This window comes from Mustela lutreola, chromosome 4 (genome assembly GCF_030435805.1).
Source record: "Mustela lutreola isolate mMusLut2 chromosome 4, mMusLut2.pri, whole genome shotgun sequence".
Classification (NCBI taxonomy): domain Eukaryota; kingdom Metazoa; phylum Chordata; class Mammalia; order Carnivora; family Mustelidae; genus Mustela; species Mustela lutreola.
In genome coordinates, this window is record NC_081293.1 from 36,708,896 (window position 1) to 36,735,561 (window position 26,666).

The following is a 26,666-nucleotide window of genomic DNA, read 5'->3' on the forward strand; positions in this document are numbered from 1 at the left end:
TCTTTCTTTCTTTTTTTTTTTTTTTTTTTTCGGGAACTAGGGATGTAGGGTTGAGGGTTTCTAATGGTAATGTGAGGCGTAAAAAGCTGAAATGCGTTATTTCACAATCTAAAGCTTGTATATGATGTTAGTCTATAAGAGTACTTTCCCTGCAGGACATTGTGAAATGTAAATTTGTAGATCAAGTTTACAACTGGTTTCTCCTATCTGAGCCGAACCTCATTCAACCGGTTACCTCTTTTCTGGGTGTCTTTAATGAAGCTTATAAATGGCAAAAAACAAAGTAAGTAGAATGCACTGCTAATTAATGATTGCATTCAACATCATTTGCATATGTCTGATACTGAGAAATTGCTAGTATAGGTTTTGGATTTATCTGTAAAAACTTGATATTTGGCAAACTTTTTTGTTTCTATCTTTAGACTCTCAGACTTTGGGAAATACTGGTGTGGGACGTGACTCTGATACTTGTATTTTGTAGATCTGAAAAGTTTAGATTGAAAGTTAAAAGTCTTGTCTGCAACTTTGAAGTCACGCAGCGGATTTGGCAATGGTTGTAAGGAGGACATCTACTTAGCACTTGAATTTGTTTTTTTGTTGTTATTGTTGCTGTTGTTGTTGTTATGGAGACTTGTTGGAAAATTACTTTCTTTATGGGCTTAATATTGATTACTTACGGTTTATTAACCTATTCTACTTCTTTCGAAACCACATTTTAGTTATCTCTCTGATCCACGCGTACAAATTGTATGACAGTTTGCAATGTAAATTGCTAAAATATATTGAAAGAGAACTATATTGAGATTTCCTGTATTACAGATAGCTTAAATGGTCTATGAGAGCATAACACCGTTTGAAGTACCTTTTTAAAAAATTTTTTTTAAAGATTTATTTATTTATTTATTTGCAGAGAGAGATCACAAGTAGGCAGAGAGGCAGGCAGAGAGAGAGGAGGAAGCAGGCTCTCCGGAGCCAGATGCCGGACTTGATCGCAGGACCCTGAGATCATGACCTGAGCCGAAGGCAGAGGCTTAACCCACTGAGCCACCCAGGTGCCCCGAAGTACTTTTTTTTTTTTTTTTTTTTTTTAAGATTTTATTTATTTGATAGAGAGAGAGACAGCGAGAGAGGGAATAGAAGCAGGGGTAGTGGGAGAGGGAGAAGCAAGCCTCCACCTGAGCAGGGAGCGCGATGTGGGGCTTGATACCAGAATCCTGGGATCATGACCTGAGCCGAAGACTGAGGCTTAAGGACTGAGCCGCCCAGGCACCCCTGAAGTACTCTTTGAGGAATTTTAAAGTACACTCTTTTTTTTTTTTTTTTTTTTTTTTTGACACTGAGAGGGACCACAAGTAAGCAGAGAAGCAGTTAGAGAGATGGGGGAAACAGGTGCCCTGCGGAGCAGAGAGCCCAATGCGGGGCTCCATCTTAAGACCCTGAGATCATGACCCAAGCTGAAGGCAGAGGTTCAACCCACTGAGCCACCCAGGTGCCCCTAAAGTACACTCTTAATAATAGATTGGAAGCATAGAAAAAATAATTTTGAGCCTTAATTTGAGCTGGCAAACCCGCAGGGGGTTTTATCTTAGAATACAAGAAAAATACAATTTTATGCCTGTATGTTTGGTGTCAGAAATTAAAGTGGTTTATATTTTTTTTATAAAAATTAAACACCTTAGTTACTTAAATTCAATAACCAGCACTCTTACTTATATTACCTTTAAAATGATTAATCAAAATCAACTTTTCATTATCCTACCATGTTTTCTTTTCTCAAATTTGAACTAACATTTTTGAAATAAATTTTACATATCCCGAGTTACATCTGTTGTGTTCACTACCAAACTTTCCCAGTGAAAACTAGGTTTGATAACTTTACACCTAGCTTAGGTATCTTTTGGGTATCTTTTTGATGTTTCGGTATCTTTTTATAAAAAAAAGATAGTGCTCTATCAGTTCATATTTAGGTTCTCTAAACCACTTAGAGTTAAGCATATTCCTATTTTCTAATGACTGATAGATTTTATGTGAGCAACTATAACAGATTATTAGATGCTTTAAATAAAATATAAGAGTGTGTTGGGGTGGAGGCATCGAAGCTAGACAAATAATTCCTGCTTACCAGTTTACAGCACAGACACCTGAGTCTACTACCTAAACCAGAAGTGTGTTCAAGACAGCCAGATCTCACTTCTCTCAGATAAGCATCTGGAATGCTGGTGTGAGTAGGTGTGTTTCTGTTTGGTAATATCGAGGTTAAAGTGCGGTTCATAAAATGCTTTATGTTTAAAAACAATGAATGGAATGAAACAAACAATTCAGTTATTTCTAATTGTTTTAAAAATGTAAATCTCAGTGTAGGGACTCTTCACAAGACTGTAATCTAAACACCAGACCCGTGGCTGGTTGGTTTTGCTAAAGCAGGAGATGGGAGCATTGGCCACTGTTTCCATCAAAAGTACTGTCATCTCACTACTTACCCTTGGAAGGCTTTTCTTTTTCTTTTTTTAATTTTCTTGATTTTATTTCAGCATTACTGCTATGTAATTGTCAAGTTACTAGTTCTCATCTTGAGATACTGGAGTTGGCTAGGTGATCTTCAGGTGTGGTTTCTTGCACCTTTCAAATTCTGACACTTCAGAGCTGATAGTTCTTTCCATGTGACTCCTACACAAGTTATCTACTCTGCCACATGATTAAGATTTAATTATGGTTTGCTCTGGTTTGGTTTTGGTTTTGGGTTTTTTTGCCTTGTGCTGATTGTTTCATGAGTGTTAGTTGTCTTCAATTAAGTTGGAAGTCGGATTATAGCTGATCCAGTTCTTTCTCTTATGCCTTGCACCTTGGGGACATGAACATTTGATTGAGGTCAGGGAGAAAAGGTACAAGTGACATTTTCTTCACCTCATTGAGGTAGCCGTGTCTGTCTATAAGATAGACTTTGGCAAAAGTCCTTCAGTGGAATTTCCATAAAGTATCAACTGGGAGATTCCTTCAGCCTGCTCCTTGGTGCTTTGATTCTTTGAAGCACACATAAGTAGCACCCTAGAGAGTCAGCTCATTTCCCAAATATTTTGAAACTAATAATAGTCCTTATAAAATGCTGAGAGGACCTAATGTGTTGTTAATGGTATAGCCATTCATACTCAGGATGGCTTCAGTTTGAAATGAAGCTGAACGGCCTCAGGTTGATTATTTTACCTTTCTACTTCAATTCTGTATGATGAGATGGAGATAATCATACTAGCTCGCTGGGTTGATGTGAGGATTAAATGAGATAGTATATATTAAAAATGTAGGTTCCTGCTTGGGACATAGCAGTTATTCAACAAATGCCAGCTGTCATCATCCACATACAGAATCCTGTCCACTGTTAATCCACAGGACAGGACAACTGAGCTGGCAGAGACAACCTCAGACTGACTTAGTTTTAAAAAAATATAGGATCAGAATAAGAAAAGCCAAAACGTTTTATCTGATTAGCTCTGACACTCTCAGTCTTTCAATGATTTTTTTTTTTTACCCTTCCCCAGTAAAAATAGTGGATAATACAAAAATGTAGGAGAAAAGTAGTTAAAAAGTACTCACAGACAGAGAAAACACATATTTAAAATGTACATTTTTTAGGGGTGCCTGGGTGGCTGAGTGGGTTAAAGCCTCTGCCTTCGGCTCAGGTCATGGTCTCAGGGTCCTGGGATCAAGTCCCACATCAGGCTCTCTGCTCGGCAGGGAGCCTGCTTCCCTTCCTCTCTCTGCCTGCCTCTCTGCCTACTTGTGATCTCTGACTGTCAAATAAATAAATAAAATCTTTAAAAACAAATAAATAAATAAAATAAGATTTTAGCATAAGCATTTTCTTATGGCATTAAGACATCGTTTTTTAACGTTATATTAAAATATATTAATTATATTAATATATATTATATTATATCATATTATATTATATTAATTATATTCCCAATATTCTGATATATGGATATACCAAAATTTATTTAATCTTTATCTCATAGCTTTAGGCTGTAGCGGGGGTCTCTATATCATAAACATCACTACAGCAACAACTTTGTACATAATTCTTTCTTAAGTCATTTTTTGTATGTTTCTTTGTTTTGCTTAAAGATTTTATTTATTCATTCATTTATTTATTTATTTGAGAGAGCAGGGGGAGGGGCAGAGGGAGAGGGAGAAGCAGGCTCCCCCAGGAGCAGGGAGCCAGATGTGGGGCTCAATCCCAGGACCCTGGGATCATGACCTGAGCAGAAAGCAAAAGCCAACTGACTGAGCCACCCAGGCGCCCCTTTCTGCGTTTGTTTTTTTAAACTGTATTTACTAATTTGAGAGAGAGAGAGAGCACACACACATGCATGAGTGTGGGGAGGTGACAGCGAAGAGAGGGAGAGAGAGAATCTCAAGTTGGCTCTCCACTGAGCAGGAGCCCAGCTTGGGGCTCAGTCACACTCCCCAGAGATCATGACCTGAGAGGAAAGCAAGAGTCCAGTGCTCAGCTGACTGAGCCACCTCGGTGCCTTTAAAGTTATTTTTGTTGGGATTGGTGAATACATTCTTTTTGGAGGAGGAACAGAAAAGGCACCAAGTAGTATTCGGATGTTGCCTTGAAATGCTGGGTGTTTTAGACCACAAGGACACTGTTAGATGAGCCACCCTAGTGGAGGGAGGAAAAAATGCCAAGGGGATTGTTGGGGTCACCGAACACTATGCTGAAGAAAGGCAAATATTTGGGCATCATCAGAAGGCTGGGGGATGGGTGCTGCCCTCTCCATTGCCTCTTCTGTTGTGTGGCAACAGGACAGAATAAGGACTGGATTAGTGCCAGCAGCCTCCTGTGGGGTGGAGGGTGGGGAGCTCTGGCTTCTCAAATGGTTTAGATAGAACACTATTAGCAGGAAATGGGTGAGAGTTCAGTATACACAGAACATAATCACGGGTACAAACTGAAGAAACCTGGGTCCGTTACCAGTTTCAGCTAGCCACCATCATGAAAGTGAGAGGTGTCAGTTTTCTAAATATTGGAGTATTCAGCTGTGGTATTCAGGTTTTCCACTACCACTGAATCAGGCTAATTATAAAAACCAGGATAAAAAGATAACAGGTAGAATTTTCTGGTTGGATCTGCATAGAGTGTAGATATATGTGCCTTTTTTTTTTTTTTTTTTTTAAACCATATTCAGTGCTTCTAGGTGGATGGGAAGCATTGCAAACTCCACAACAAAAGGCAGATGGGAAGCAAAGGCACACTATAGTATTGCTACTTCTGGGACATGGTCAGAGTCCCAGGTTTGTCAGTGAAGTTATGAGTTGTGCAATGCACCTTTGAACTGAAGACTTAAGAATTTAAGGCCCAAGTGTCCAGCCTCTAAGTGGTTAAGCCAGGTATCAGGATATGTTAGACAGGTGAACACTTTTCCTCAAAAGATCAGTAAGCAAATTTCAGCATTAATCCAAAGCATATTTGTTTGGCACAGTAACCAAAGATGGAAAGAGTACTGCAAATTTTTAGCATGTGGGACATGGCACAAGTGAGTACAACAGAAATCCATCATGGTTTTAGAAACAGAATTAGTAGGGAAACAAAGGAGAACTAGTTCTCATTGACTGGTTTCAGGGGTTTGTTTTGTTTTTGTTTTTGTGATTGCCTGGCTTGTGTATGTATGTGTCGTTTTAAAACAAACCAAATGCCATGAGAGTAAAAATAAATCAAAGTTCGACTTCTATGATACTTAATTCCATGTGCTTTAGCTTTAATACATAGGTCAGGATTCACCTTGCGTGGCAGTATTCTGATTCAGATATGGAAACTGTTCAGTGTACCGAACGTACTGCACAGAATTTCTAAGTAGACCTTTTCTCCAGATAGTGCAGCTGTCAAGCTTGGTATCTCATTACTTAATTCATGCCATCTCTTAGATGCTTAGAGCTGGCTAATCACACGTGTGTGTTCATATTCTCCGTCAATTCGAAGGGGTGAGGTAATGTTATTTTTAGAGCCAGTTGCATCAAAATAATGGTCTGGACCTCTAGCAGATTTCCTCTGTAGTTGGGAAGGAGGACAGGAAAAAGTCATGACATAGTGAGTACTTGCAGTAGTCACTTTCAGTAATCAGAGTAGCTGTTGTTGCGCGACATCTGTATGCCTAGGTTCTTATGAAAGTATGCAAATTACCAACCCTACTTTCCATTTCACAGATGGGGAAAGAGAGGCTCAGAGGGGTGAAGGATCCTGCTGGAAGACTTTGTAGTGAGTGAATGGGCAGGGCCAAAATTCAGACGGAGGTCTAAGTCCACTGACAGCTAGCTGGCTCTCTTTTCTGCCACAATAAGTCTACTCTTTATATCAGGGAAAGAAGTGTGTTCTGTAAAATTTTCAGAAGAGATAAGCGTCTGCAGTCTGTGCCCCTCTGGCAGAAAGCTGAACTGAGGGTCTGTGGAAATAACAGTGGCCAGGCACTGGCCAGGCATGGGCACTTAACTACGTGCAGACCCGCAGCTAAACGCTTTACATGGATTATTTGAAAAAACACTCCTCGCACCCTGTGAGATGGGTACGACTATGGACTGAATGCTTGTGTGTCCCCCCAGAGCTTATATATTGACCTTGTAACCCCCAAGGTGACTGTATTAGGAGGTGGGGCCTTTGGGAGGTGATTAGGTCGAGAGGGTAGAGCCATTGGGATTAGCATCCATAAAAGAGACCTCAGAAAGCGAGGTTATAGCCAAAAGCCAGCCATCTAGGAAGCAGGCTCTCACCAGACACCGAATCCACCAACACCTTGATCTTGGACTCCAGAACTGTGAGAAATAAATTTCTGCTGTTTATAAGATACTCAGACTATGGTAAGACAGATCCTATCATGATCTTCCTTCTTCAGGTGGAGAAACTGAGGGAGGGCCCAGGGGCTCAGGGTAAAACCATCTGATTTCAGATTTTGACTCTGCCGGGCTAGGCTCAAGATCCTAGAGGGCTTTCGGAAGTGTGAGTAGTGTTCTGTAGTGGAAGGAGCTTTAGAGCCACCAGACCTAAATGTAGAGCCTCACTGCAATATGTGTTTTTTTTTGTTGTTGTTTTTGGTATTTTTTTGGTTTTGTTTTTATAAAAGATTTATTTATTTTAGATAGAGAAAGTGTGGGGGAGGTAGGGGCAGAGAGTTTTAAGCAGACCCTGCACTGAGTGTGGACCCTGACATAGGGCTCCATCTCAGGACCCTGAGATCATGCCCTGAGCCAAAACCAAGAGTTGGGCACTCAACGGACTGTGCCCCCCCAGGTGGACCAGCACTGTTTAATAACAGTATAGCCTTAAGGTGAGATCCTCAACTTCTGGGGCTACTTCTTCTTCTTCTTTTTTTTTTAAGATTTTATTTTATTTATTTATTTGACAGAGAGAGCACAAGTAGGCAGAGTGTCAGACAGAGGGAGAGGAAGAAGCAGGCTCCCTGCCAAGCAGAGAGCCCCATGTGGGGCTCCATCCCAGGACCCTGGCTGGGATCATGAAGGCAGCCACTTGACTGCCTGAGCCACCCAGGCACTCTGTGGGACTACTTCGTGAATAGAGATAATGGGGGCCTATCTTTTTTTTTTTTTTTTAAGATTTTATTTATTTATTTGACAGACAGAGATCACAAGTAGGCAGAGAGGCAGGCAAGGGGGCGGGCAGGAAGCAGGCTCCCCGCTGAGCAGAGAGCTCCATGCGGGGCTCGACCCCAGGATCATGACCTGAGCTGAAGGCAGATGCTTTAACCCACTGAGCCACTCAGGCGCCCCTATCTTTTTTTTTTTTTATTAACATGTGATGTATTACTTGTTTCAGGTGTATAGGTCTGTGAATCATCAGTCTTACTCAATTCGCAGCACTTACCATAACACATATTCTCCCCAGTGTCCATCACCCAGGCACCCCATCCCTTTCTCCCCCTCCCCCCCAGCAATCCTCAGTTTGTTTCTGGAGATTAAGAGTCTCTTATGGCTTGTCTCCCTCCCTGGTCCCATCTTGTTTCATTTTCCCATCCCTTTCCCACATGACCCCCTGCCCTGCCTCTCAAAATTCCTCATATCAGAGAGATCATATGATAATTGTCTTTCTCTGATTAATTTACTTTGCTTAGCATAATACCTTCTAGTTTCATCCACATCATTGCAAATGGCAAGATTTGGGGGGTATTGATGGCTGCATAGTATTCCATTATATGGAATTTCAGGCTGCATAGTATTCCATTATATGGAATACTATGCATATAGTATATACTATGGAATACTATGCATATACTATGGAATACTATGCATATATATATATGGAATACTATGCAGTATATATATATATATATATATATATATATATATATATATTCTCACATCTTCTTCTTTATCCATTCATCTGTTGATAGACATTAGGTTCTTGCCATAGTTTGGCTATTGTGGACATTGCTGCTATAAACATTGGGGTGCCCATGCCCCCTTGGATCACTACATTTATATCTTTAGGGTAAATACCCAGTAGTGTGATTGCTGGGTCATAGGGTAGCTCTATTTTCAACTTTCTGAAGAGCCTCCGTGCTGTTTTCCAAAGTGGCTGCACCAGCTTGCATTCATTCCCATCAATGCATCCTCGCCAACACTTGTTGTTTCCAGACTGGCTAATTGTAGCCATTCTGACTGGTGTGAGATGGTATCTCACTGTGGTTTTGATTTGTATTTCCCTGATTCCGAGTGATGCTGAACAATTTTTTGTGTGTCTGTTGGCCATTTGGATGTCTTCTTTGGAGAAATGTCTGTTCATGTCTTCTGCCTCATGGAGCCCATTTTATTCATTGTGAGGACCAAATGTGGAAAATGTAGTAAGTGTAGAATAGAATGACTGCACCCTGGTGTGTGCATAGTAAAAGATATTTTGCTATTAACACTAGCGACTGTTAATAAAGGGCATTTAATATTAATATTAATATTATTGGTGTTATTTCATCATAGAGGCTTTTAAAACTTTGTAAAATCTCAGAATTTGCATGAACTCATCTTGCCTGGACTGAGACTGGGCCTGGGTTTCAGGGTATGTTCCAAACTGACCTAACATCACATCCTGAGTGAACTCCCTCTGACGTCTCTTGAAGTGGGATATGTGGCCTGTGTCACAGTTCAGTGACCTCATTGTTACTTTAAAAAGTTGCCCCATTGCAGCTCCTGAAATGGAGTACAGCGTGCCCTGTCTGAGGGTGATGTTGGCAACTTTGTGACTAAGAAGACTGTCATTTATTTTACTGCTAATTTGGTGCCGGGACGAAGTTAACTTTTAAAAAAGCAAGTTTCTTCCTTTGATCTTCAGATCTTGATACCTCAACCCTTGAGTGAAGCAGGTAAGGCACAAAAGAGATGAGAAGGATTGGGAAAGTGAGCACTTCGCCTTTGTAAAAGCTGCATGAATCAGACAAGGCTTCAGAATTCAGAACAGCTGCATGGAGTTCTTCAGCCTTCTTTTTTTTTTTTTTTAAGATTTTATTTATTATTTGACGGAGAGAGAGAGATCATAAGTAGGCAGAGAGGCAGGCAGAGAGAAGGGGGAAGCAGGCTCCCCGCCGAGCAGAGAGCCTGATGTGGGGCTTGATCCCAGGACCCTGAGACCATGACCTGAGCCAAAGGCAGAGGCTTAACACACTGAGCCACCCAGGCACCCCTTTTGGCCTTCTTTTTAACCCATAGCCTAGCAAACTTCGTTCTGGTAGATGAGGACATGGGTATTTCTGGGCACTTGTTGCCTTTAAGACTAGCACATGAACCTTCTGGTGCACCTGGCCTTGACTCTATGCTGAATCTGGGCCACAGGGCCTTTAGCTTGTGCCTCTGGACAGTGTGAGCCTACATGAACCTCTGTGAGTTGGGGCCAGTCTGGGCAGTGTCGCTTACTAGGAATCCTCTGGGGCTTCTTGGACACACAACTCCTTTACAGCCTGAGGTACGTGGACCAGGAGTGAGAGAGACAGGGGTGGACTTGTGTGACTTCAAGCTTGATATGGGTCAGCAGTGTGATGAGGCTTGCAGCAGAATGTAAGCACTCAGATGTTAGCTATTATGGGTGGTGCTGTTAGATGCCCTTCCTTACACTAAGTCAGATCAGACTCTCATAGCTTCTACCTTGGCCGCACATTGTGTCCAGTCTCTCTTCTACATGACTGCTTACTAGATATTTAAAGACAGCTATTTTATCTTGACTTTCCTTGCGGTCCTACCCTCTGAAAAACCAAGACCCACACACTCCCCTGCCAGACTCCATCATCCATGTGAGTCAGTACCGATTGGGTTGCCAACAGTATTAAAGCTTAGATGGAAGGATGGCCTCTTGAGTTGTCATAAAGGGGATTAGGTAAGTACTGACCTGGGTGACCTTGAACACTGAGATTTAATAAGCCTACAGGTCCCACAGGGGCTAACTAGTTTTTAATCCCTGGGCTAGACTCTACATGTGATACTTGGCTTCAGTGATTCCAAGCTGGAGTGTGGTCTGAAGCCCGTTGCCTGGCTTGATTTTACTCAAATACTATGGCATTTCCAAAAGTCACTAAACTCTGTGTGTATGAATCAGAGAACTTGTTGAGGCTGTCTGTTTATGATTCATACTTTATTATATTTTTTAAATTTTTGTTATTCATTTGACAGACAGAGATCACAAGTAGGCAGAAAGGCAGGCAGAGGGAGAGGAAGGGAAGCAGGCTCCCTGCTGAGCAGAGAGCCCGATGCGGGGCTCAATCCCTGGACCCTGAGATCATGACCTTAGCCAAAGGTAGACACTTAGCCAACGGAGTCACCCAGATGCCCCTATCATCAACACTTTTAAAGAGTGGTGAGGGGTATGAATAATTATACCAGGACCACAGGCATAAACTGGGATTATCCGAGGCCAGCCAGGATGAGTCCCCATGACGTGCTGTGCTGCTCCTACAGGCTCTGAGAGCTGGCTGTACCCATTACTTCCTAACTCTGCATTCAATGTCCTTGTGTCGGTAGCTTGAAATTGGCTACAGTGGGTGTGTTTACACTGTGGAAATTGGTGAACAGTGAAAATCAAGGCTTTATTTTTAGAGAGCCAGTTGCTAAACATTTACCAGTACACCTCTGACCAGAAAACAGGTCATGGGTCATGCGGAGTAAAGTCCCAGAGACCATCAGTAATACAAGTTGAATTATTAAAGCATTTGAGTCAGAAGGGGAGAAAAAGGTCAACATGTCCTCTACTAAGTGGGGCAAAGCCAGAAGAGGAGGAGTTAGACAGAGGAGCTTCATTCTCAGGGAAGCAAGTATTCTACGAATATTTGAGGGCCCACTATGGTGTAAGGGTAGAATTTAGAATCACATTGTTATCTGTCTCCCTTTCTCCCTCTTAAATTCCTTCCCCAAATACAGTTGGGTTCCATGCTGGATAATGCAATAGGTAGAATAAGCAGGTGTTACTGTACTAGCAGTACAGCAAGAGAACTAAGGAAAGGAGAAGAAAATAGTATACAGATATATAACAGTATACAGATAAATAACCATATATAATAGTATACAGATAAATAACCATACCTGCACCAAAGTGCTAATCATAGGGAAAGCACAACTTTGGGCTTCTTTATACTCATTTTATGATTCACTCTTGTTTTTGTTTCAAATGACTTGAATTGTCTTGAGCTATATGTTCATTATACATGGATTGGGAAACACCAACATTTCTTTAAATAGGTGCTACGTCTGCCCCAATGAGCCTTGCACCTTTCTAGAGTAATTTAAAGTTAATTTACTGTTGGTGAAAGGGCAGGGTGGAGTTCCGGAGTATCTTTGTTCCATGTTTCTGGTTAGGGCAGACAGGTTGAAATTTGTCCCAGCCAAGAGGGAAAGGAGCTTGACATGTTTGTTTCCACCAACAGCATCTGTGCGGCCAAAAAAGGGACTTCTCCAGTTCGTTCCCATTTGAATTTTACTCCAAAGGTGACTAATGTTCCACTGTCCTCTCACTGTTTTGTAGGAATGTTTGGAAAGTGTTGGGAATTTAAAGAAATCTTTTTATCTAGGAAAATTTCAAACGTTATACAAAACCAAAGTGTTTATCCAAAAAGTGCTAATCATCATTTGGCCTCTCTGTCCATTGATGTCCTATCATATCTGTTACGTCCAAACCTCCCCTTTTATTTTTTTTTTAAATTTTAAATATTTTTATTTATTTATTTGACAGACAGAGACCACAAGTAGGCAGAGAGGCAGGCAGAGAGAGAGAGGAGGAAGCAGGCTCCCTGCTCAGCAGGGGCTCCATCCCAGGACTCTGGAATCATGACCTGAGCCGAAAGCAGAGGCTTTAACCCACTGAGCCACCCAGGCGCTCCCCAAACCTCCCCTTTTAAACTGAATGACTTACAATGAATCTCAGATACATCATTTCAGTGGGAAATGCTTTCATATGTATTTCTAAAAGGTAAGAACTCTTTTTAAAAACATAACCCTAATCTGTTAATTGCTGTAAAAAGTTAACAATGTGTTATTTTCAGTTGAACTATAACATTTTATGATGCACAGTTAGAGGAATACATTTAGTTATCTAACTATGGATAAAATAGTTACATCCTGTTTGTTGATAGGTAGATGAAAATTTGACATTGTGTGTCCTGGAAGGATTCAGTTTTGTGGGTTGGGAGGAGATTGTTGTTTGTTTTGCCAGTCCCTGTTACCATTAGTGTATGATTAATTTTTAACTATTTCTTCATGGTCTGAGACTTCAAACTTCATTCTTGTAATGCAATAATCCTGTGCCTAAAAGGTGCTTGGGGAATCACCGCAGGCTCACTGGCTTAGAAGTGACTCGTATCTCCTATGTAGTTTTCATCTTGAGATTGAGAGTTTGGGAACAGCATTAAAAGAATTCCAGCCTTCCTGCCTCCGCAGCCACTAGGGTGAGAGCAGGTGAGCTAGCACTCATCCTGAAGACTCAGGAAGTAGGACTGGGATCAGGCTGGAGGTCTGGAGATGCTGCCTTGAAGGTTGAACCTGGGTTTTACAAGAGGTTCCCAGGAGGGGTATTGCTGAAATTCCTGTGGTTTGCTATTCTAGACGATCTTTACCACAAAAAAACAAAAACAAAAACAACAACAAAAAAAGAAAAAGATCCTTAATCTATTTAGTATCACTCTTGCTTGTCAAGCATTTCTGGGGATCAAACCAGTTAAACATCAGTGAGTTCTTACCTGTGTTAACTGCCAGGACTGGCTTACTCTTGTGAGTCTTAGGAAGTTTTCAGTTTTTATGAAAAACGTGCTTTGGGCGCCTTGGTGGCTCAGTGGGTTAAACCTCTGCCTTCAAGCTCAGGTCATGATCCCAGGGTCCTAGGATGGAGTCCCACATTGGGCTTTCTGCTCAGCCCGGAGACTGCTTCCCACCGGCCGCCCCCGCGTCTGTCTCTCTGTCTACTTGTGATCTCTCTGTCAAATAAATAAATAAAATCTTTAAGAAAAAAAGCTGACATGCCATTTTAAAAATAAAAAAAGAAAAACATGCTTCAGATGCATTCTCTACATTTGTGTCTTCTTTGACAGAATACTGAGGATCATGTGATATTTTCTAATAATTTAGGGGCATTACTATACCTGTTTTTATACTAGATTGTATAAGTACTGGTGTATAAATGGTTGCTCTCTTGTTGCTCAGCAGAGGATATTTGCTATGTACAGGGTGGAAGTTTTTGAAAAGGGTCCAAACATTTCATTCAAGTTCTGCTTTAAAAATATTTTTGTCTATTTAAAAGCTGTCATTAAAAAGCATGTCAGAGGGCGCCTGGGTGGCTCAGTGGGTTAAGCCACTGCCTTCGGCTCAGGTCATGATCTCAGGGTCCTGGGATTGAGTCCCGCGTCGGGCTCTCTGCTCAGCAGGGAGCCTGCTTCCTCCTCTCTCTCTGCCTGCCTCTCTGCCTACTTGTGTTCTGTCAAATAAATAAAAATAAAAAAAATCTTTAAAAAAAAAAAAAAAAAAAAAAAAAAAAAGCATGTCAGAAACCACCTAAGTAATGTTTGGGTGAGTTCCTTCACTTCTCATCTTCAGTTCTGTCATCTGTAAAGTGGGCATAATAAGAAGGCCTACCACATTGGGTTGTGAGAATTAAATCAGATATTGTACATAAAGCTCCTAGCACAGAACCTGCCACGTAGAAAGCACTTAATGTTAGTTGGTACAGAGTTGCTGCTGGGTTAACCCATTTTTTTGTAGACCTTGGAATTAGCTTCTCCTGAATTCTTACAAACAGACCATTGATTGGCCAGTTGGTGGCTCTGAAGTCTTTTAAAAAATTTGGCCTGTGTGCAAATGTCCATATAAAATTGCATAAAATTGCACAGGCTAATATACCACTATAGTAAAGTAGACCACACTCAAATCTTAGGCAAGACTTAGTTTTTGCTTGGCAAATGCTCTCACTCTGGCATAGGTCAGTTATACAACAGGTAAATGAATAACCTGTCCAGTTTAAAGTTATAGCACTTACTATAAGGTTTAGATGCTTTCATCTGATTTTTGTGTTTATTACATGCAAGCTGAGGAGTTGTTAGTTTTTTTCAGTGTTCAGCTATTTGTGAAACATTTTCAGGAGATCTTTCCCAGTTACTGAATCAGTTTTTTTTTTTTTTTTAAGATTTTATTTATTTATTTGACAGAGGGAGATCACAGTAGACAGAGAGGCAAGCAGAGAGAGAGAGGGAAGCAGGCTCCCTGCTGAGCAGAGGCCCGATGCGGGACTCGATCCCAGGACCCTGAGATCATGACCTGAGCCGAAGGCAGCGGCTTAACCCACAGAGCCACCCAGGTGCCCCCTGAATCAGTTTTGATAACAGAAATCCCCGGATTGCAAGGAAAACTGTTCAAAAAACAGTGAGGATTTGCACCTACTCTTTTAGTCAAACTTTTCTCCAGATTGTGTAGTCCCAACGTAGAACAAAAATAAATTGGATGCTGAAGTTTATGAGAGTACCGCTATCATCTATAAGTGATAACTGTCCAGCCTTCATATTCATCAAAACAGCGTTGTTCTCATAGATGAACTTTACATTAAATATGTTATGTGTTTGGTAAAGTTAACCAATATAAAGATGTTGCTTTTATCTCTTTCATATGTGAGGTCTAGAGTTCAGATATAATAAATTTCCAGTGCTAAGTCGTTAGAAAAATCTCATCTTAATGATGAAGAAGGGCACTCTGTCCCCAAACTAAATGGCACCAGAAAAATATTTTCAATACTCATATTTATAGTTTTAGAGTTGAAACCTCTTTTTCCAACTACATATTACATTTAGCTGTGCCTTTGATAAAAATTGTTAGAGTAAAAGAATACATTTATTACTAATGACAGTGATCGTCACTTCTGGAAACATGCCAGCGATAAGCCAGAAGGCGTCTGAGAACCTGGAAGGAAGCCAGCCACCCAAATCAGTGTTGGAAAGTAGATAAAATTGGAGATGCTTTTGCATTTTGCATTCAGAGTACTTCCTGTGCTCTGAGTCCATTTACTCCTACCAAAGGCACAGTTTTTAACAGACTTGATTTTGTTTCTCCACATTCATATACAGTGTGTTTGGGATAGAATCACTGTAGTAACATTGATAGCAGCAAGAAATTAACAGCATTAGCCCAAAAGCAAGACAGAGAAAGCTATAATAAAGACAAAGAATACTCAGGTCATAGCAGCCTGAGAAGCACAGGTTCTTGTGGTTCCTGAGGGCATCAGTCTATAGTGGACACAAAAATTGATTTTCATATGTCTATCAGTCATCAGGAAGAGCTAAAATTTTTTACTATTTATTTTCTTTAAAAATATGGGAAAGTTGGTCGTGCATTTTAAATTTTCTTCAAAAGCAATTATAATTTGGCATTTATTTTAATTTATTTTTAAAAAAGATTTTATTTATTTATATATTTATTTGAGACAGTGAGGGAGAGAAAGAGCACATGTACAAGCAGGGAGGGAGGAGCAGAGAGAGAGGGAGGAGCAGACTTCTCTTCGATCAGGGAGCTGGATGCAGGGCTTGATCTCGGGACCCCAGGATCATGACCTGAGCCAAAGGCAGGTGTTTAACTGACTGAATCACCCAGGCACCCCAGTTTGGCATTTATGTTTTAAAAGTCACCTGTGAAATGAAGGGATTAGACCAGAGTTTCATTTATATATAAGATCTGCTTTATTAAGATATAATTCAGGGATGCCTGGGTGGCTTGGTTAGTTAGGCGTATGCCTTAGGCTGAGTTCATGATCCCAAGGTCCTGGGATCGAGTCTTACATCCGGCTCCTTGCTCAGCAGGAAGTCTGCTTCTCCCTCTCCCTCTGCATTCCACTCTCCCTGCCTGTGCTCTCTCCCTCTCTCCCTGACAAATAAATAAAATCTTTAAAAAACAAAAAAGATATAATTCACATGCAGTTCACCCATTTAAAGTGCACAATTAGGTGTTTTGTAGCGTATTCACAGAGTACAACCATTACCACGGTCAATTTTAGAACACTCCATCGCTCCCCACCCTGGAAAACTTATTGGCAGTCACTCCTTTTTGCCCCCACAACTCCCAAGGTCAGGCAGCCACTAATTTTTCTGCCTCTTACAGATGTCACATATTGGAGTAATATACTAGGTGGTCTCTTGTGATTGGTTCCTTTCACTTAGCATGGCGATTTCAACGTTTGTCTATGTCTCAATGCATATTAGTACTTCATTCCATTTTATTGCCTAATAGTACTTCACTGCATGGAGATAACATAGGTTATTTTTTTTTTTTTTTAAACATAGGCATTTTTTTCTTTTTCTTTTTCTTTTTTTTTTTTTTAAAGATTTTATTTATTTATTTGACAGAGAGAGATCACAAGTAGGCAGAGAGGCAGGCAGAGAGAGAGAGAGGGGAGAAAGCAGGTTCCCTGCTGAGCAGAGAGCCCGATGCGGGACTCGATCCCAGGACCCTGAGATCATGACCTGAGCCGAAGGCAGCGGCTTAACCCACTGAGCCACCCAGGCGTCCAATAACTAATAGGTTATTGATCCTTTCATCAGCTGGGGACATTTGGGTTGTTCCACTTTCTGGCTATTATGAGTAATGCTGCTATGAACACTCACATGCAACTTTTTCTGTGGACATGTTTCCATCTCTCTTGGGTGTACCTGAGAGCGGACTTGCTAAATCATATATTAGCTTACGTTTAACCTCCTGCAGAACTGTCAGGCTGTTTTCCAAAGTGTCTGCACTATTTTATATCCCCACCAACAGTGTGTGAGGGTTTGTTTCTCCAAATCCTCACCAGCACTTGGTGTTTTCCATTTTTTAAATTATAGCTGCTCCAGTGGGTTCGAAGTGGTATCTCATTGTGATTTTAATGTGCATGTCCCTCAAAGAGCTCTGATGTCCCTCCAACACTCACATCCTGTGGTTTTAAACATTTCTGTAGGTTTGAGTATCATCTCAAGTTTAATGATAAGGTTCTTGTATGGTGAGGTAGTCTCAAGCTTATCTTTTTGATGATTATTGTGCCTAAGAGGGAACCCTGCTTGGAGCTGCCATTCATAAATACTAAAGGATCATTTTAAATGGTGTCTGGTCCTAGGACAGTGTGGATTTCACTCACAGCAGAGTTTTCACTCTTTCCTGATTGTTCTTCATCAATGGTCAGTCCTTGCAGACCCGAATGTAAGTGCTGAGGGGGCGGGTTCATGGCCATATCCCGACTCTGTGCCGCAGTGCCTCTCACTGTCATAAATACACATTCATGAATCGGTGGCTCCCTCAGTGCGTACTTGCTCCCAGATTATTTGAAGAGGGTCTTGTGATCTCTTTCGTTCAGCTTGCAATGCCGTGTGAACGGTTGGCACGTCTTCCTCAGTCTTCACTCAGCTCGACTTCAAAGATATGCCAGACTTTCACAGTCAAGCTAAAGTGCATGAGCAAAGCCCATTACTGGTAGACCTGTTGTTCCGCCCGGTGGGGCCACCTAGCACACCGCAGTTCTCCTGGAAGCCTCCAGGTAACCACTGCCTCGTATTAAATGGTCGGTAGCATCCCTGGAGTAAGTATGTATGCTCTGGTGGCTTATCAAGACAGAAAGCTAAACCTCTCGGTGGTTTAAACTGGGATTTGTTTAAGCAGGTAATGAGATTGCCATCTTGAGCTTCAGCGCAGGGCATTAGGTAGCAGGAAGAGCCGTCCCTAGGTGGATGCGCTGTTTCGTTCTGGGTGCTGCAGTGATCACACTGGAGAGAATCACACAGGCCCACTGTACTCTTGTCCCTCAGCACGTGTCTGTAGGATTTTCTTTTTAGTCCAAGGGACTGTATTTCTGATGATGAAAGTGGTGTTATGAAAGCCGAGGACTACATGGAAGGTTGATACTCACCTTCTCTTGCCTCTGTGGGGGCAGGACTGACAACTAACTTCTTGGTGAGAAATAGGGTCAATGTCCTGAACTGTCTGTATCTGTCCCCCTCCCCCGCACCCCTTTCCTTGGCTTGACAGTGTTACTGAGCGCTGGGAGACAGTTTTCATTTCCTGTTTCACTGCCTATCATGTCTCCTCCTCAGGACCTAGGATAGAAATCCAGGTCCTGTGGCTGTGGGGATGATAGAAACAGAATGAGCTCTGTGGTCACTAGAGCGACATTCCTCCTCCTGTTCTGATTTTCTCTTGTAGGGGTGGCAGGGAGAGGCTCCAGGCCCTTGGGAAAGAAACCGCACCTCATTGAGTTGCTCAGGTTCTTGAGAAGGACGCTCAAGGAAAAATTTCTTTCACCTCATGGGTTTGACATTTTGGATTCCCTTATCTGTAGCTTCATTTTGCCCCTGCTTCCTCCTGGCCCGGGTTCAAGCTAAGAATACATTTATGGGTAACACCAGAATGGTGTTCTTTTTTCTCTCTTTCTCTCAAATCTTAACCTAAAAAAAAAAAAAAGTAACACAGCTTTTATGTTGGTCTTTCTGTTTGTTGTTCATATTTCATGTGGTCTGTGTCAAGGTCAGCCCCATGGGTTGCGAATCAAAGAACATCTGCCTGCCTGCCCCGAATGCACTAGTATTGTGTCGTGAGCTGCCTTCTTTATGGAGGAAGGCATGGTCACCTTTAACCTGGGAGTCACTGGGAGAGAGGAGCACACTGACAACACTTAATCACATGTGAAACGTTTCTAAACCCATGACAATGGGTTTAGTCGTGGGTGGATGATACCTGGAAATTCAAAAGCTGTATTTAAAATTTAAAAATCGCCTGCGGGCCTCATGGTATAAATTGCCCAATAGTAATTTCATTAAAGAGCAATTAGATGTGTTCAGGTCCCTTTGGGGAATGGGAGCGTCTGCCAAATCGGTGCTAGGCACCACACCAGCTTCAGAGCTCCCTCCCAGTTAAAAGCAAGAGTAACCCGTTCAAATTCTGATTTCTCACTTTTCAGTTGTGGTCTGGCTTCTTACAGCATTCATTTCGTTTCAGCTAGAACAGTGGTTTTGAACTTGACCGGTGAGAATTACAAACCCCACCCCACTGCGAAGGATTTTCTCCAGTCCTGCCTCCTCCCAGGCTCCAGGCTGTGGCCGGGGGGTCCATATTTTTAACACATGCCTTTGGCAGTTTTTAATAATGAGGCACAGTTGAGAAAGCATGTGGCTGAATATAGCCTGTCCTTTTTAAAAAATAAATGTCATTAAAATTTTGACTTTAAATTTAGTTGCACTAACTACTAGAATTGAAGTTGCTTTAAGGAAATAAAATTATAAACAAACCAGTTCCCCAGTTCAAATTGCAGATGCAAAGCAGACTCTGGTCTGGCATCTTGTCAGTTCTAACCTGGGACTGGATGTGGTGCAGAATGGGGCTAACTTCCGTGGACCCCCCCCCACCCCCCTCTCCAAGGAGCAGTTGGTTTTCATGTGCTTCTTCCTCCATATGAAATTCAAAGTTAAAAGTCTTTAACTCTTGGTATAAAGACAATTGTGTTAATATGACATATTACAACTTTTTTTTTTTGCCTTGAAAATTTGTGTGTTTTCTTCTGATTTTTAAAGAAATTATAATTTTTTCATGAGTGCCCAAAAAGGAGGCAGGTCCTAGGCACTGAGTGTGTTGTGTGTAGCAGAGCAGAGTTGGTGAAATCCCGGCCTTACTTCTGGTGTCTGATGGGATGATGCTTCTGCTGGCCTCAGACGTTCTGAAAGGAATCTTTGCTATTCTCTTTTTCACTCTTGTATATGAGAATATGATCAGGCTTTTTTTTTTTTTTTTTCAATCAGCTAAAGTTGATGGGAATTGGAGGCTATGCCAGTGGCAGGAGGGTTATTGTCACACAGGGATATGTGGCCTTTCCCACAGTGATCCTTTCCAGCAAACATATCTCGGCCATCAAGTGCGTTTACAGTGGCCAGGTTTAACCTATAGGTTTTGCTCTGATGATAGTGCAGGCAGGTAAATCAGGACTCCTCCTACCCTAAATTTCCACTGTCAAGGGTGTAACTGATGAAACAGCTTTGTTCTTGGGGGGCCTGGTGTTCCTGGTCACTGATAGCTTGTGCCTAGTGGATTTTATTAAGAGGCTTGCTCCAGGGAGAGTATGTCCTGAGCAGGGAAAGGGCTGTGGGGCTGGGGAATGCAGGCACATGGGTTCCTGGGGGCAGGACCACAGATCTGCTGTCAGCTCCCTGAAACAAAAGGAAAATAATTTCTTTTTCTTTTGCATCGTGAAGTGAAGTTTGTGATTCAGAATTCTAAAATAACTCTGATTATTGGGCATCTGGGTGGCCCAGTCAGTTAGGTGTCTGACCAGCTCAGGTCATGATCTCAGGGTCCTGGGATTGAGCCCTGTGTCCAGCTCCCTGCTCAGTGGAGAGTCTCTGCTTCTTGCCCTTTCTCCCAACCCTTCTCCCCCTGCCCCCTGCTCATGCTCTCTCTCTCAAATAAACAAATAAAATCTTTATCCATAAATAAATAAATAAAATGACTTTTATTATTAAGATTAAATTAAATGCATTATTAAGATTAGGTTATTATAAGCAATTGAAAAGCATCATCAGGGGCACCTGGGTGGCTCAGTGGGTTAAGCCGATGCCTTCGGCTCAGGTCATGATCTCAGGGTCCTGGGATCGAGTCCCGCATCGGGCTCTCTGCTCAGCATGGAGCTTGCTTCCCCCTCTCTCTATGCCTGCCTCTCTGCCTGCCTCTCTGCCTACTTGTGATCTCCCTCTGTCAAATAAATAAATAAAATCTTAAAAAAAAAAAAAAGGCATCATCAGAAAAGCCAGGAGAAAAAAATTACCCTAATCCATGACCCAGAGATAAAAGCAGATTACATTTCCACCTGAAGTTTCTAGTCTTGTCTGTGTACGAATTGCTATTTGATTTTTATACAAAATTATAATCTTGTACACTGTAACACTGCATCACCTTCCCTTTTCACCTAACAACATATAATGAACATTTTTTTCACATCATTAAATGCCTTCCTACAAAATTATTTTAATGGTGGTGATTTGTCCCTTTATATTAATGGGTAATCGTTTTACTTAGTTTATTTAACCCATTCTGTATGTTTAGACAATAATTAATTTTATCTCAGTAGTGGAAGTTAAGTGGCCTTTTAAAGATAAATTTTTGAATACATGCATAATTATTATTTCTTTAGGGTACAGTGGAACTGATATATTAAAGAATATAGGCAGAATCTGGAGCTTTTTTAATAGGTATTTCCAAAAAGCCCATGCTTCTATTCCCACCAAGTGCTATGTAAGTGCTTAGGTGTTTTTCCCATTGACAGCTGGGGATTGCCATGTGACTAAAATTTAAACGAAGGGAACCTGGTGTGCGTGCATTTGAAAGAGAGCATGACTCAGGTTTCTTCGCATAGAATATTTCATGTTTAGCCGATTGCTCTGTGTGCGATAATTATGGGTTCCTTCTACAGTGTTACCGAAACCCTTTTATTAAATTTTACATTTACCACTTTCTTCAAAGTCCTTAAATAGCTGTTAGGTTTTTAGCTCTTGTTTTACACAGTTAAAAAACTATGGTTTTGGAGGACTCTGTGTGTGTGTGTGTGTGTGTGTGTGTGTTGAGGATGATGGGATGTGAGAAGTGGACACAACCTTGGTGATCGGTGAGCCCACTTCCAACTTACGGCTTAGTCAGTGGCTCAAGGAAGGAGCTTGCCCACGACCATCCTATCTGTCTGCGTGCTGTCACTGCAAGTGACAAGCTGCTCAACTCAGGCAAGTCTTGCAAAATGGGGAGCTTACTGGCTCATGAAACTGAAAATGGGTCCAAACTACTGGGACTGACCTTGGATAATCCTTGATCTTTCTGAGCCATAATTTCCTTATCTGCAAATAGGATGTTGGACTCGACCTAAGGTCCCTTTCACCTCCTAAAGTTAAATGTTTCTGTGAATATATTAGCAAAGACTACATTATACTACCAGCTAAATTTAGATATGGTGAAGAGGAAGCTTGGCCTCAGAGAACTAATTTTTTAAGAAATTCAGTTCTGTTAACACCCTCGAATCTAAGTTAACTAAGTTTTTTTTTTTTAAACGTGTAGAGGTCCTTAGGCAACTTGAACATAATTAGTATTCATGTAGCATAAAAATATCAGTGCTTTATTTTTTTTTAATATTTTATTTATTTATTTGAGAGAGAGAGAGAGAGAGAGCATGCATGAGCAGGAGGAAGGTCAGAGGAAGAAGCAGGCTCCCCGGTCAGTGAGGAGCCCAACTTGGGACTTGATCCCAGGACCCCAGGATCATGAACAGAGCTGAATGCAGACTTAACCAACTGAGCCACCCACAGCCCCCCCCCCCCCAAATATCAGTGCTTTAAAAGTCCCATTTTCCCCTGTTGCTTATCCAAACCTAAAATACCTTTTCTACCCGTTAGTTAGCTCAACAGATCTATTTGTAGGGCTTCTGGGTGACTCAGTCCATTAAATGTCTGACTCTTGATATCGGCTCAGGGTCCTGAGATGGAGCCCTAAGTTTGGCTCCATGCCAAACAGAGTCTGCTTTTCCCTCTTCTCATGTGCCCCAACCCTTCCACTTGCACAGTCTCTCAAATAAATAAATAAAATGTTTAAAAAAATCTATTCTCAAGTAGTGGGGAAAGAAATTCAGTCACACTGTTCCCTATTCACAATTAGTTCACCAAATTCCAACTTGGTGGAACCTAGAGAAATGTATTAAACTGTGCAGGACAGCGACTGGTTGCTGAGTCAGACCTGTGCCCAGAGGTGCTAACCTTCCACACAGAAAAAAATATTGGTGGATTAGTGAACTTTGCCTCACTGGGAATACCTTAAAGCTCTGGCCTGTTGTTCAAGAGGAGGTCAGGCTCCCTTGGCCCTTAAAATTGTTCCTTTGACTGGTAGGAAACTTTTTCTGCGTTGTGCTTGTTGGGGTTTTTTGTTGGTTTGTTTGGTCTTTGCTCATTGATGTTCCTTGGAGTTCACTGTGTAACCCTTGAAATTTACTGCGGGAAGCATGGGTGCCTCTCCAGTGTTCCAAAAAGGTCTTTAAGAAACAGGCTTTGTTTTAAAGCCACCGACTACCAATAAGACTTCTAAATATCTTTGCCACAGTATTTGGAATACAGATTTGCAATACAGGTTTTAAATTACTACCAGATTGCCAATCCTGGTTTGTGTTTGGAGAAATTTTTATTTTTTTTATTTTTATTTTTTTTTAAAGATTTTATTTATTCATTTGACACAGAGAGAGAGAGATCACAAGTAGGAAGAGAGGCAGGCAGAGAGAGAGAGAGGGAAGCAGGCTCCCCGCCGAGCAGAGAGCCCGATGTGGGGCTTGATCCCAGGACCCTGAGGTCATGACCTGAGCCGAAGGCAGAGGCTTAACCCACCGAGCCACCTAGGCGCCCCATGGAGAAATTTTTAGACAGAAATAAATGCAACAGGACCTATATACCTTTTTTTTATTATTATTATTATTCTACATACCTTTTTATTAACTCTCAACAACCACATGTTTATCATTGAGACTGACAGTCCCTGGGTCTGGTTCTGCAGGAGAGGGACGGTTCCAGGGAAATAACAGATTTTTTTTTTTTTTTTTTTAAGATTTTACTTATTTGGGGTGCCTGGGTGGCTCAGTCATTAAGTGTCTGCCTTTGGCTCAGGTCATGATCCCAGGATCCTGGGATCGAGCCCTGCATCAGGCTCCCTGCTCAGCGGGAAGCCTGCTTCTCCCTCTCCCACTCCCATTCCCCCTGCTTGTGTTCCCTTTCTCGCTGTGTCTCTCTCTGTCAAATATTTTACTTAATTATTTTTGAGAGAGAAAGAGAGGATGAGCATGAGTAGGGGGAGGGGCAGAGGGAGAGAGAAACAGGCTTCCCATTGAGCAGGGAGCCCCAGGCGGGACTCAGTCCCAGGATCCTGGGATTAGGACCTGAGCAAAAGGCAGACGCTTAATGACTGAGCCCCATCCAGGTGCCCAATAGCCAGATTTTGATGGAGGACATATTAGTGAGGATAAATGAATCATCTGTGTGACAACCCTCAAGTCTCAGTTCCTTAGAACAACAAAGATTTATCTCTCATTCACACTATAAGCCCATCAAGGGGGTGGCTGGGGGCTCCATTCTGGCTCATCCTCACTCTGACCCAGATGAGGCAACAGTCATTATCTCGGGCTTGACTGGTCCTGGTTATAGGGAAGGTGATCTGAAGGGTCTCACCATGGCTGTGAGTGCTCTTGCCTGCAGGTGACAGACACTCGCCCAAGCACAACTCACCGATTAGAGTAGGCACGTTGCCCAGCTCAATTATAAAATGGCCAGGAGATGCAGTCTGACCCCATGGGCCTGGCAGGAAAAGAAGCAGAAATATTTGGGCAGCAGCACTAGTGACCACCACAATTTACTTTTCGGATTACCAGATAATTGCCTTGCAGGCGAAATACAGGCATTCCCGTCCCAAAGTAGATAGCCCCGAAGCGTCCCCCAGTCATGGCATCCAGATGATGGGCAGGGGGATCCAAATTGGGGGCAGGGGGTGATACAAAGTGGTATTGACCTCAACTCTGGATATCTGTCCTCTTTAGCAGAAATGCTGAAGCAGTTCTGAAATCCGTCTGGGCTCCTTGACTTGTAGGTGGAGGATGTTTCTTTGGGTCTTGATCGTTCTCTCGGAAAGCGGCTCCCCAGTCCATTGGTCTCTTCAAGCCTCGGCTTTTTCCAATAACTTCCTGAATCACAACTAAGGCAAGACCGAAGAATATGCTCTTTGTGGGAGCTGAGCCGCTTTCTCAGCTGACTTCAGAGGTTTGGGGGCTCGGGCATTCTCTGGCAATAAAACTCTTTTCAAAAGGAAGTAAGTTTCCTATCTATTTAACTCTAGTTTATTTCCATATGCCAAGGCCTCAGTCCTTGGCATACTTACGTTCCCTGGATGCCTTTGTAGTTTTGCTTCCAGCATTTCTTTATTGATTTAATTGATGATACTTTGAACCTGTCAGCCTTTGGTGGGAAGCCACACCTCTGGTCTCTTTTCCCCTGAGGTATTCTAATTGAAAGAATTAACTAAGAGCCCATGATTTTTTTTTTTTTAAGATTTTATTTATTTATTTGACAGAGATCACAAGCAGGCAGAGAGGCAGGCAGAGAGAGAGGAGGAAACAGGCTCCCCGCTGAGCAGAGAGCCCAATGCAGGGCTGGATCCCAGGACCCTGGGATCATGACCTGGGGTGAAGGCAGAGGCTTTAACCCACTGAGCCACCCAGGTGCCCCAAGAACCCATGATCTTAACTGCACCTTTGCTTGGAGATGTTGTAACCCTCTCACAGTGTTAAGAGTGTGAGAGCCTATTCTCTTCCTTTGAACCTCACCCCACAGCTAAGTGCTAATTGTCCTCTCTTATGCAGAGCCTTTCTAGTCTCTGGATTTCATTGCTTATCTGTTGGAGAAGAGAAGCAGCTGCTTTTTCCAACTCTCCAACTCTCCAACTCTAACTTGATGGACCCTATTCCCTCTTTTTGTTTGTAAACCAGCCAGTACTTTCTGAGTGCACGTTTTTTTTTTTTAATGGTAAATTCCTTTTTTATTTTTTTAACTTAAATTCAATTAATTAACATAGCGTGTATTGTTAATTTCAGAGGTAGAGTTCAGTGATTCATCAGTTGTATGTAACACCCAGTGCTCAGTCATCACATGCCCTCCTTAATGCCTATCACCTAGTTACCCCATCCCCTGGACTGTCCTCCCCTCCAGCAACCCTCAGCTTGTTTCTGGGCGCACCTTTTAAAAATGCAGCCAACAGGGATGCCTGGATGACTCGGTCAGTAGCTCACACAGCCCTTGATCTCAGGATTGTGAATTCAAGCCCCAAGGCAAGTGTGGAGCCTACTTTTACAAAAATAAATAAATAAAATTTTAAAAAATAAAATGCAGCCAATAGTAGCCAACATATGCTATTAACATTTGACTTTCAATCTCTTCCACAATATCTACTAATTCTTCAAGTATATTATCTGCCTTTCAAGTTATCATACATGATGGTTTTATCAAATGTTTTGCCAGCCTCCAAAATCCATTTCCTCCCTCTCTGCTGGCTGAACTCCTTTGTTGCTGTTGAAGTCACTCCATTTCAAGTAGCAGTCAGGTCAGGGTCCATTGCAGTAACAGGCAATACCCAAGTCTGGT

The 26,666-nt window shown here is 42.0% G+C and overlaps 1 protein-coding gene across 10 annotated transcripts in view; it reads left to right on the plus strand.

Annotated features, from left to right (window-relative positions):
* PANK1 (pantothenate kinase 1) overlaps nt 1-26,666 on the plus strand; it is a 109,649-nt gene that overhangs the window by 53,940 nt on the left and 29,043 nt on the right. Inside the window, exon 1 of one of the 10 annotated variants that reach the window (XM_059169504.1) lies at nt 48-283. The exons of 8 other annotated variants lie outside the window; for them this stretch is intronic. In XM_059169504.1, the coding sequence (XP_059025487.1) occupies nt 256-283 (28 nt within the window). In that variant the 5' untranslated portion in view covers nt 48-255. Of the gene's footprint in view, nt 1-47; nt 284-9,207; nt 9,363-26,666 lie in introns of those variants that run through there. One more of the 10 variants, XM_059169511.1, reaches the window with a different exon arrangement.